This window comes from Lampris incognitus, chromosome 2 (genome assembly GCF_029633865.1).
Source record: "Lampris incognitus isolate fLamInc1 chromosome 2, fLamInc1.hap2, whole genome shotgun sequence".
NCBI classification, from domain to species: Eukaryota; Metazoa; Chordata; class Actinopteri; order Lampriformes; family Lampridae; genus Lampris; species Lampris incognitus.
Window position 1 is genome coordinate 92,378,714 of NC_079212.1, and position 13,355 is coordinate 92,392,068.

At 48.9% G+C, this 13,355-nt stretch overlaps 1 protein-coding gene across 1 annotated transcript in view; it reads right to left on the reverse strand.

Moving 5' to 3' along the window:
* celsr2 (cadherin, EGF LAG seven-pass G-type receptor 2) overlaps positions 1-13,355 on the reverse strand; it is a 93,244-nt gene that overhangs the window by 40,389 nt on the left and 39,500 nt on the right. Inside the window, exon 3 of the mRNA XM_056273054.1 lies at positions 5,433-5,655. Coding sequence (XP_056129029.1) covers positions 5,433-5,655 — 223 coding nt within the window. The remainder of the gene's footprint in view (positions 1-5,432; positions 5,656-13,355) is intronic.

Below are 13,355 nucleotides of genomic sequence, written 5' to 3' on the forward strand. Positions count from 1 at the left end.
GCATGTCCGCATCCCATGTTAAGAGAAAACGGCAGCAAAAATAACCACAAAAACAAGACAGTACAGTAAGTAGTTTATCGTGTTCTACACGTACCACGACGACACCAAAGAGAAACACAATCAGCGTGTTTTGCTTGCTGCAGTGTGGATTTCTGTTGTGGTCCACGTGAGTCACCAATGTGGACAGAGAAGGCCAGACCTAACAAGCCCGAGATGTTACACACACCGCTGCACATATAACAGGGTTAATCACGAGCACGGCCCGAGCCGGGGAGAAGCCCTGCGAGACAGCAGCCCGTCTGCAGAGAAATGACCGCCAGCGACACGGTCCAGAAACTGTACGCCCTGAATAGCAGCGCATTTAGATTAGATTTAGAAAGCGAAGAAAAAAAAAAAACACAAAAAAAAACAGACAGACAGAAAACTAGGGCAAGATCAAATCGGAGAGATGGGGAAAACCCATCACATTACTGCAAGTAAGCAGATGCATGACGCGGAGATGCAGTTCAGGAGTAAACATCTGCATTTCCCTCGTAAAGGAGGACAAAGACAGCAGCCCAGGCTGTACACAGAACCCCAACTCCCCCATTTAAATATATACGTCTGAGGATGAGAGAGGAGCGCCCGGGGCCAGCTGGGTGTCTGTTGGCTGCATATTAATGCACAGTTTAACAAGTCTGAACACACTGGCACCTCCGCACTTCCAACAACAGCGCCCCGCTTCCCGCAGCTTCCCCCTCCACCTGGGATTCAAGCTGGTGGGTGGAGATTGTCTACACAACTGCCCTCGTGAGATAATGTGAAAAAGTGGCCAGGGACGGAAAAAGTAAGATCTACCCATTTCCAGATGTCTGTGGACAGACAGAGCTGCCCTCCTCGGGAGTTGAGAGGCAAGTCATGTGTTGAGCTGATGGTGTTCATAGCCTACTAAGATAGTCACCGACAAACAACACCGACATTGGGGGCTGTGTGCTGTCGAGAATCTGGCGGTACGATACGTATCACGATACAGGGTGGTTAGGATTCGATATATCGCGATACTGTAAGAAAGGCGATGTATTGCGATTTCATAGGCCTGCGTTCTTTGCGCTCGTGCTACTTCCTGTCTCAGCTTACGTCGTAGTGGAAGAGTCAACCCCAGCGGTCATGGGGTTTACACACAACACAAAATGTTTGTCACGAACCTTTACACGTAAACAATTAAAAATCGATACAGCGGTTTTGAGAATCGATACAGTATCACAGACGATAATATCGCGATACTCGAGTGTATTGATATTTTCTTACACCCCCCCCCTACTTGACATGCAGCCTGATGATCACCAGTAGTAGAGCTGAATAACTCTAATTCCAAATGAACTGGCATCTTAAAACAATTTGATTCAAAATGATACCAGTCCAGCCAACAGTTGAAAGAAAACATGCATTTGGGGCACATCCATAGTTAATGATCAACTCCATCAGCTCAGCTTCTTTGAGCTGGACTGGATAGAAAGCAGGCCTACATGTGAACACCATTATGATCAGTCAGACTGCTGTTATCAGAATGGTCCGTTTTTAGAAGGAGGTCACGGGTCACAAACCAACGTATATTTCAATGCTTCCAGAGAAGATTGCATATTTTTCCCCCTCTTTCTTTCATCTGCCCCGCGGGCTTGGGGGGGGGTGTGGGTGGGTGCATGGTAAGTAAGTCGGCTTGTGCAGTATTCCTGAGCTGGAGCATGGCCACGAGGCACGGCACTGCTGACCTGCTTACTGAGAAAAATGGTAATCATGACCTCGCAAGGGAGGAAGAGGGAATAAAAAAACACCCACGCTGAAACTCCGGCTGGTAATAATAGCGGAGACAAAACACAGACAAAGCCCTCAGAGGCGTCGAAAAAATCCGATTGAACGAAAATAAAACGGTGCAAGATGGTTATATTTCGAGCCGGCTCTTGCTTGGCCGTCTAGACTTTGATGTATTGATTTAAAAAGCCTCTCCGCATTCCCCCTGAGCCCTGTGAGCCATGAGAGTAATCAGCCGGAACTAAACTACGGCTTCATTGGCATCACTGCATGTCACATTAGGCACCCATCAGTAAGAATAACAACCAGTCTGGCCTTATGTAGACACAGTGTCATGTCACGCAACATGGTGCAATGCAGACACTGTATATACTGTACGCTGCTGAGGGGGGAAGAGAAGCTCAACCGCTGGCTGATATGGACTTCTGATCCGCCCGGACTCGCACACTGCAGCATCGTGCAAAATACCGATACAAACAGCACGTTTTCTCGATTTGAAGTCATTTGTTAAACATATGAAAAAAAAATAGGCTAAGCATTTTGTGTCATATTTTTTAGACACATTTTTATGACAATATATATTTTTTAAATATTATTTAAAAATAATTCAATTGATTAAATAAATAAATAAGTAGAAAAATAATAAATACAATTTAAATAATAATAAATGATAATATTTAAATAATAATATTTAAATAATGAATAAATAATAACATTTTAAAATATTTTAATTAATTAATTAATTAATTAAATGCTAACTAATTTCTAAATAATAAATAAAAAAATTAGATTAGTAATTACTTTTATGACAATATTTTTTATTGCTTTCCAGCTCGGTGTTTGAGAGCGGATGGTAATGGACTTGATGCTGGAGTCATAGGAAGTGTAAATATGCACCGACAAGAGGTTCTCCAGCAGCATGAGGCAAGACGGCAGCACGGTGGGTGTTGTTTACAGACTGCTTTGGTAGCTCGTGACCTAAATATCGAGGCAATTGTATTGAATACGGGGAACCGGAATGCTGGGGACCAATAAATTAAAGAAGACCCTGAACCTGACATGAATATCATCAATATCATGAGAGATGCAACTGGCAAGACCTACTCGAGTCCTCCCACTCATGCTTGCAGGCTGTTGTGGCAGGCTGCTGACACGTCCCGCCATGCAGGATAACGAGCTGCCTTCCTCTGAGGTGCAGTAAACAACACCCACATCCCGAACCTCTTCTGCGGCTCCTTATGGCAGAAACCTGATCAGCCCTGGCTCGGGTAACGTTTCAGTATCGGCACCTTTTACACACTTCACAGCTCCCGGACCCCTCGCTGAAACAGAGGCCGGGGCTTTAAAAAAACAAAAACAAAACTGGTCTGAGCAGTTCTCCGTCAAAAAAGACTGCCACCTGAGTCTCGTGTAAAGAAAAGGCCACATCCATAAAACTCACGAGGGCGTATCATTTTCACCACCGACAAGTATTACTGTCAGCCCCGCCGAGCATGTCTAAGGTGACATGTACTGACAATAAAGAGAGGCGGAATGGAGGGACATATTCTCTGTGATACCTCCTTTGTTGTGACGGATATCAAACAGAAGGGGCTTCTTTCATTTCTGCTCACATTTCATCCCGTGGCATATTTCCTCCTGCCCTTGGTGGAATCTGATTTACATAGACGCCCCGCTGCGCTGGCATGTGAGCAGTACGCACAGCTCCTCTGCTTTGCCTCTCAGCACCTCCCCCTCCATATTCACCTCCAACAGGTCAACCTACGCCTGGTGCAGGTTTACAGCTTATGCAAAACGTGCCCTACCTCTGCATGGCTCCTCGCACTGATGGGAAATAACTGTGTGTGGCTGCATATATCCCCCCCCCCCCACCTATGTAGGCCAAGAACGTTCTGCTGACAGAGGGAATGTGGATGAAATGTGGATACCCGCTTCCGGTGTGGGAAGATGGCGGCACGAATTCACATTTGCGGCAGCCTCAACCAGTACCATCCATACAGTGTCTTTGTCCACATCTGTGTTTAAGTTGTGTCTTCGTTTGATGGCTGGGAGAGCTGGCGCTGGATCGACTGAGGGAGCTTGGTCTGCTGTGTCCTGTGGGCCAAGGGGCCACGGCCCTGCCTGGAGCTGCAACCGAGGAGGTAACACCGAGGGCGGTCTGACAGGAAGCGGAAGCGGGGCAGGCTAAGCTAACTGCTAGCCCATGCAGACCGGCAGCCCTGACAGTCATCCTGGCTGGCGTTCGTTCCCTGGACAATGATTTTTGTTGTTGTTAAGGTTGTATATATGTGTTAGTTTGTATATATGTGTTAGTTTGTTTATATTTGTTAGTTTGGATATATGTGTTAGTTTGTATATGTGTGTTAGTTTGGATATATGTGTTAGTTTGTATATATGTGTTAGTTTGTATATGTGTGTTAGTTTGTATATGTGTGTTAGTTTGTATATATGTGTTAGTTTGTATATGTGTGTTAGTTTGTATATGTGTGTTAGTTTGTATATATGTGTTAGTTTGTATATGTGTGTTCGTTTGGATATATGTGTTAGTTTGTATATGTGTGTTAGTTTGTATATGTGTGTTAGTTTGTATATATGTGTTAGTTTGTATATATGTGTTAGTTTGTATATGTGTGTTCGTTTGGATATATGTGTTAGTTTGTATATGTGTGTTAGTTTGTATATATGTGTTAGTTTGTAAATATGTGTTAGTTTGTATATGTGTGTTCGTTTGGATATATGTGTTAGTTTGTATATGTGTGTTAGTTTGGATATATGAGTTAGTTTGTATATGTGTGTTAGTTTGGATATACGTATGTGTTAGTTTGTATATGTGTGTTAGTTTGTATATATATGTGTTAGTTTGTATATATGTGCTAGTTTGTATATATGTGTTCTTGTAGTTTTTGGATATGTGTTAGTTTGTCTTTGTGTCGCACTGCTGTGGGCTGGGGCAAACGATAAATAGTGTTCCTGATTCCTGAAAGTTCCCACTTCCATATAAACACAGACCGAAACACGCAAAAACACACACACACACACACACAACGTACCCCGGGCTTCACCCTGATGAGGGAGACAATGTGGAAATAGGCCAGGCCTCGAGTCCCAGCTCCAAGTGACCAGCGCCACTGACTGTAACACGACCAGACTCTCGGGTCTGGGATTAACGCAGTCCGCTGTGCAAGGCTCCGCTCCAAAAACATGAGTAAGTCCTGCGGCACGCGGGGTGAGCACGCGTCTTCTTCTAAGCGTTTGCTAATGCACTTCACGGCCGTGCGTCATGGTGGCCGCGCACTTCTGCAGCACTTCTCTGTGTTTATACTCAGATATCACAATCTGCTGAAAGAGAAGCACCACCAAAAACTAGAAAGGCGGTGAAGTGATTCCATTACCGCTACCCAAGGCCACTGCACTTACCTGAAATGTGAGGGGGCAGCTGAGCCGCGCTTCGCTTCGCCCTCGGCTGAGGGTAAAAGCTGTTGTGCGTGCTAAAGTGGGGTGTCGGGGGTGGGCAGGGAGTAACGAGCGAATCAGATCATAACGTTGTGTGTGTGTGTGTGGGGGGGGGGGGGGTCAGCAGCATGGGCGGTCGGGAGTGTGTGCTGCAGGTGGGCTCCCGTCACGCGGTGGACCGCTGTACTTACGAGAGCGAGAGGGTGAAGTGGAAGCGCTGGCGGAGGCCCTTGAAGGTGAGGAAGGAGTGCGGGGGGAAGTTTCGGGTGGTCATCTGGCAGTAGGGCTTCTCGTAGCCGCCCACCGGGCACTCGCACCTGAACCCGCCCACCAGCAGGTTCACGCAGGTCCCCCCGTTCTTACAGACGCCAGGCGCACAGCGGCCGGAGCGGGACGACAGCTCGCACCGCTCTCCTGTTGTGGAGGACACACACACGCACACACACACACACACGCATGCGCGCGCGCGCGCACACACACACACACACACACACACACACATATAGACAGTGAGATGGAGGAAACACAAACACACACACAGATGGACAAAACACGCACACACACACACACATTTTTATAGACAGAGATGGAGAAACACACACACACGCACACACACACATAGACAGCAAGATGGAGGACACACACAAACACATATAGACAGAGAGATGGATGACACACACACACACACACACACACACACACACACACACACACACACACACACACACACGTAGACAGAGATGGAGAAACACACACACACACATATAGACAGAGATGGAGGAAACACACACACACACACACACACACACACACACACACACACACACACACACAGGTGGAGGACACACACACACACCCACATATAGACAGAGATGGAGAAACACACACAAACACATATAGACAGAGAGATGGAGGAAATACACACACACACATATATAGACAAGAGAAATAGATGGGGAAAAGTAGAGAATAATGAGGATTGATATTGCTCATGACAGATTGTCTTGCCTCAGCTGTGTCTGTGCACCTGAGGGACCCTAACACACACACACACACACACACACACACACACACACACACACACACACACACACACACACACACACACACACACACACCATCTCTGTAAGTTGCGTGTGGCTGGTGTGTTTTGGCTGTCCTGCTGCTGTGGGGAGCAGGACGGCTGTGGAGACGCGTCCCACGCCCCACGTGCATCACGTGACCCCAAGCTCCGTGTCGAGTGAGGCCTGCAAAAGGTACCGACGATTTGAACAACTGCACAGCCCTCGAGCAGGGGGAAAAACCTACAGGGGGCGGGGCCAGGTTCCACATACAGTAGCAGTAATGTGGTAGGGGACGGGGGCAGGGGCAGGGGGGGGGGACGGTCCCGGACAACGGAACTGTGTCACAGTGAATGACTCTCCGCTCTCCACGGCCCCCCGGCCCACATGTGCCATTTGTCTCCATTCTCCGGATGGGAGGCGGTGGTGGTTGCTGGGCCAAGGCGGCGCGCTTCCACGTGTGAGCTGGACTTTGTGTCAAAGCCACTCAGTCAGCAGCGTGGAACACACTTCTGCTGTGTGTAGCACTGCTGTAACACACACACACACACGCATCTTCATGGAGGCTGTTGATAAACAGACCTTTTGTCAACTCCGCTGCCGTCTCTGCTTTCGAAGGACTTGAAATAATTGTTCCTTTGTTTCATTACTGTTGTAGTGGGACATCCGTTCACCAGCCAGAAAAGAAACACACGGTAATAATCAGAGGTCGGAATAACCGACAGTTGCAGAGTTGGAAATTAATTAACTTGCAAAAAGAAATTCGGGCCAATAAAAAAAGCATGAATATTTATTGCCTTGTACTGGCATCGGTGCACTGGCTCTGCTGCAGGAGCAACAACGTGCAGCTGCTGTTCTCTGGCAGCCCCTGACAGTCTGCTGCCATTTTCTTACTGATGCTTCTTGGGGGGAGAAAAAAACCAAAAACCTGCACGTCAGCTGGAAAACGAACACCTTGTACTGCGGTACAGGCTGTCTGGTAAGCCATTCAGACCTCACTCGCTGTGGGGAACAAGCTCCGTCTGCTCCTTTATGTGGACGGGGAGGGCAAGGTCTTTATCAGCCCCTGCGGTTGAACAACATTGCAGGTTGGTGAACCACATTGGTTCACCAGCCTGCACCGTTGTTTGCCCATCAACTGGACACAGGGTGGGACCATTCGGGCAGCAGTACAGATAAAACCAAAGGCTTTAATAGCAGGGGTAGACACCAGTAATTTCTTAAAAGTGTTGCAGTGCTCTGGACCAAAAATAGATCTGAAAGACGAGATACTTCAGTTTGTCTGTGGCTGCTGTGCGCCTGTCAGTAGCTGTCAGTAGCAGGCATCTAATCTGGTGGTGCTGTCTATTCCTTGCTCCTGCTCTCTGAGGACACCTGAGCCAGGTTCGGTCTCGCCTACAAACTGGGGGAGAGCATGGCCAGTGTGTTTGTTTCTCTGTCTGTGGAAGTCCGTCTGGGGCGAAGCCTGCCACAGGTGCCCCAGCAGACCTGGAAGTTGCTGGGCAGGCAGCACAGACGAAGGGTGGTGCTGGTGGTCGGGGGGGGGGCACCTCACAGCCACAAACCCACAGGAGACCACAATGAATAATTTAAGCACAATTTCCTCTGCTCTATTTACGCTACTCCGACTCCATCCCAGCTCCCGTGCTGTCTGTTTACTGCCACCATCAGCGATTAAGGCAGGCAGACAGCACGCGGCCTTCATTGGCTCCATCAGCTGAATTTATACAGCCTCTTTTCAGTCTGCCCCCCGCTCATGATAACACCCCATAATTGCTATTTGCTCACTATTCGTGATATTGGGCTGGGCTATGAAAATAAAATTGACTTGACTGTTAACACTAGAATGACCGGGGTTTCACCCCTACCTAAAACGACCATGGGCAGTCAAAATGACCGCTGGTTTTTAAACTCTATATTCTGTCAAGATAAATACAGATATTAAGGCATTGCATATGTTAGTATGTCTGACACCAAAATTAACATCTTAACAACTATAATACTATTTTTAAACAATTTCAACTTCAGAGAGACATGGTCGAACTTGAATGGCGAAATTGAAAAAGTGAAAATATTACCTGACAAACAAAACGGAAAACACACAATGCTAATCTAACAAACGTACTAACAGCAGCGGCTCTACTTCGAGCTCCTCGCCCTGTCTCTAAGGCTGAGCCCAGAGGAAACTCATTTCAGCCGCTTGTACCCGAGATCGCCCCCTTTCGGTCACTACCCAAAGCTCGTGACCACGGGTGAGGGCTGGAACAGAAGATTGACCGGTAAACTGAGAGCTTTGCCTTCCAGCTCGGTATTATAGTAGACGATTTATAGACTACACGATTAATCGATTCGTTGAAACAATAATCGATAGATGAATCAATACTGAAAATAACCATCAGCTGCGGGCGGCCCTGCTAGGAACTCACAGAGAACCGGAGGAAGACCCATAAAGTTATTATGTTGGGGCAGCTGAATGAAGAAGAGTCGCTTCACAAGAAGCTCACTGCTGTCTGAGAAGTCCGTCAGTAACACGACTGACATGGAGAGAGAGAGAGAGAGAGAGAGAGAGAGAGAGAGAGAGAGAGAGAGAGAGAGAGAGAGAGAGAGAGAGAGAGAGAGAGAGGAGAGAGAGAGACAAGAACTGACATGGAGAGAGAGAGAGAGACAGGAACTGACACGGAGAGAGCGAGAGAGACACGAACTGACATGGAGAGAGAGACAGAGAGACAAGACCTGACACGGAGAGAGCGAGAGAGACACGAACTGACATGGAGAGAGAGAGAGACAAGAACTGACATGGAGAGAGAGAGAGAGAGAGAGAGAGAGAGAGAGAGAGAGAGAGAGAGAAGAACTGACATGGAGAGAGAGAGAGAGAGAGAGAGAGAGAGAAGAACTGACATGGAGAGAGAGAGAGAGAGAGAGAGAGAGAGAGAGAGAGAGAGAGAGAGAGAGAGAGAGAGAGAGAGAGAGAGAGAGAGAGAGAGAGAGAGAGAGAGAGAGAGAGAGACAAGAACTGACATGGAGAGAGAGAGAGAGACAAGAACTGACATGGAGAGAGAGAGAGAGAGAGAGAGAGAGAGAGAGAGAGAGAGAGAGAGAGAGAGAGAGAGAGAGACAAGAACTGACATGGAGAGAGAGAGAGAGAGAGAGAGAGAGAGAGAGACAAGAACTGACATGGAGAGAGAGAGAGAGAGAGAGACAAGAACTAACATGGAGAGAGAGAGAGAGAGAGAGAGAGAGAGAGAGAGAGAGAGAGACAAGAACTGACATGGAGAGAGAGAGAGAGAGAGAGAGAGAGCGAGAGAGAGAGAGAGAGAGGTAAATATCCGGTGTTTCTATCCAGTCATTACCCTGTCCTGTACAGGATGAACGCAGGGGAAAAGGAGCTCGAGAGGAAAACACCTTCACTCCTCACATCTTACTGCAACACGTTGTGTTTCCAGGCCAGTACTACAACTTTAACATCATTTAATAATAAATAAATCAAGACATTCGTTTGAAAACACACGATTACACCGCCCAATGGCAACACGATCAATCCAGCCCCCCCCTCCCCGCTACCCTGCCTCAGACATCGCTGCCCCCCCCCCCCCCCATTATCACTGCTGGCCTCCATCTGACTGCACAACCACCACCTCCAGAGACAGGGCTGTCATTCTGCCTCGCACAAACGGAAACACTCAGAAACACGTCTCGTAGGGCAGAAACACGTCTGGTAGGGCAGAAACACGTCTGGTAGGGCAGAAACACGGCTGGTAGGGCAGAAACACGTCTGGTAGGGCAGAAACACATCTGGTAGGGCAGAAACACATCTGGTAGGGCAGAAACACGTCTGGTAGGGCAGAAACATGGCTGGTAGGGCAGAAACACGGCTGGTAGGGCAGAAACACATCTGGTAGGGCAGAAACATGTCTGGTAGGGCAGAAACCCATCTGGTAGGGCAGAAACACGTCTAGTAGGGCAGAAACACGTCTGGTAGGGCAGAAGAACTCTTCACTCCAGACTAAGACGCTGCACGGTACACATGTGCAGTAGTCACGTTGCAAAGGATGCAACTTGGCTGACAGTCTTACAGTTGGGTGGAAACCAACATCTAGCAGGGTCCTCGCGTTTTATGACTTATCTTGAACAAAAACACTCCAGTGCATCTGACGCATAACATGATTTAGTCTGACTTCCTGGACAACTGCCCTATTTCCCACCATCTAAAATCATCCTAACCACCGCTAAAGCGATAAATTATCTGCAAACGGAGCTTTGAAAGTTGAAAGCTGCATGTATCTGGTGAAGTTATGTGGCTCTTTTGTGTTCTGTACCGTTGTAACACATATCCCACCAAACAACAATGTTGCAACGTTGATCTTTCCCCCCAATATCGTTCAGCCTTGGCGTTATTTAACATCCTTCTTCTTCTTTCAGCTTGTTCCCTGTTCCTCAGGGGTCGCCACAGCGGGTTTGATAGTTTCCATCGGTACCCTGTGAGGGCACCAATGGGGGCTGTTGTCAATCAGGGCCTTGACCGACCCGGTAGGGTCTTGTCAATCCGCATAATGATTTGGCAAAATGTCACGTCGGATGCCCTTCCTGACACGACCACTAACCCTGCAGAGGGGGGCGCAGGTACAGCGCCGGATGCCATCCCAGTAGTCATGGACTCGCGCCCATGCCTGTGGCATTAGTAACAGGCCTGTGGCATTAGTAACACTTGGAGGAAGGTCTCACTGATAGCAAACAACAATATGAAGAAGGCTTGGGGACATATACTACACTATAACCACGTGACTGTGAGAGACCACGGGCCAGTCCGCCCATCCACAGAAGACGTTTGCATATAGGAGGTCCCTTGCAGACTTTCCTGGACTTTACACAAGTGTGTCTAGGCTGCTGGGGAGTAACAGCAGGGGATCATTTCTGCCCCCACAGTGACAGTGACAGAGAGGTGGAGGTGGGACGCTCCCTCAAGACACGTCATCAGCACACAGCTGCAGACTGGGACCCCCTCCTCACCAAGCCAGGCTGGTTTTAAACCACACACACACACACGACTAGGACTGGATCCTGCCGCGAGGTAAAACACCTGCAATGGCTCACAGGATGTTGCTGGGATGAATGAGGAGATAATCCGTCTAAATGAGACGCACTTTAAAGGTACAGTCCGCAACTGACACACACAATGACTGTCTGTCCCACTTCTGCCATGGTTTTAAGCGAGACTTGGTGAACATCCATCCATTATCCAAGCCGCTTGTGTTAAGTAGGGTCGCGGGGACGCTGGAGCCTGTCCCAGCAGTCATTGGGAAGGAGGCGGGGAGACACCCTGGACAGGCTGCAAGTCCATCACAGGGCCCACACACATATTCACACCTGGGGACAATTTAGCACGGCCGATCCATGTGACCTACATGTCTTTGGACTGTGGGAGGAAACCGGAGCACCCACAGGAAACCCACGCAGACACGGGGAGAACATGCGAACTCCACACAGAGGACGACCCGGGACGACCCACCAAGGTTGGACTACCCCGGGGCTCGAACCCAGGACCTTCTTGCTGTGAGGCGACCGCGCGAACCACTGCGCCACCCCTCCCAAATCGTATTCGGCCAATTACCCCACTCTTCCGAGAGGGACGTAGGGACGGGTTTTTTAAGTCCTCTCTACTTCCCTCAGATGGTGCTTCTGGAGGAAGGTCCATGGTGGTGTGAGCTGCTCCGGTGAAGGAAAACACTCGCTCCGTGTTTCGTTTCGGCGCACTTTTAGCCGTCCACACAATAACAACACGAGGCCTCAGCCATGTGCAATACAAGATGAGGGCTTCAACTACAGCATGATACACCCCCCCCCCACTGAACACTATAATAAACCCCAGTCAGAGGCAGGCTGTCTGTAAGGGACATGTGGAGGTCAGCGCTTAGTCTGTGGAAAATCACTCGTGGCATTTGCAGGAACGGTGGAGTGTGAAGAGTCAGGAAACGCTCTGACCGAGGCTTGTTTGTGTGAGGAAGGGGGAAGCAGCTGGCGAGCAGCCCAGTGGGTCAGAGGAGGGATCCCGAGTCTGTGCTCTCCATCCTAAGACTGACTGGGCGAGGCATGGGCTAATTTGTTCACTTTGTTCTGTGCAAAAACAAAGAACGGTGACAGCTGTCGTCTGTAGTTTTTTCCACTTTCTACCCGACCACCATCTGGCAACGCCCACGGGCCAACCGTTTTACACCACGCGCACACACGCGCGTGCACTGCATAACAGAGACATTCCACAGACTGTTCATGCATTCACATCACCATCATACACAAGATAACAGCTATTCAGCACTCACCTGCCAACCCACATAAGTGAGCAATTTAGCGCTTACACACACACACACACACACACACACAAGCCAGGACATGCACACACACACACTTGTTTGTGTAAGAGCTTGCAAGTAAGTGCACACAAAAAATGTGCACACAGAACACAAGCTCACACATGCAAACAAGCAAATGGACCACACGTCAACACACACATCAACACACACGTCAACACACACATCAACACACATATCAACACACTGTGGCAGAACTGGATAGCGTTTGAATTTTAACATCCGCCAAGGCTGAACGCTGAGACTTGTAGATTACTGAGCAAAATCCATCCGATAAGTCAAGCCTTTTTATGGGGGGGGGGATCCCCCCTTTTCCTCCCCAATTGCATCCAGCCAATTACCCCACTGCAGACTACCACATGCCTCCTCCGATACCTGTGGAGTTGCCAGCCGCTTCTTTTCATCTGACAGTGAGGAGTTTCACCAGGGGGACGTAGAGCGTGGGAGGATCACGCTATTCCCCCCCAGTTCCCCCTCCCCCCTGACCAGGCGCTCCGACCGACCAGAGGAGGCGCTAGTGCAGCAAAATACCCACACCCAGCCTCCCACCCGCAGACACAGCCAATTGTGTCTGTAGGGACGCCCCGACCAAGCCGGAGGTAACACGGGGATTCGAACCGGTGATCTCTGTGTTGGTAGGCAACGGTATAGACTGCTACGCCACCCGGGATGCCCCCTCGAGCCCTTTTAT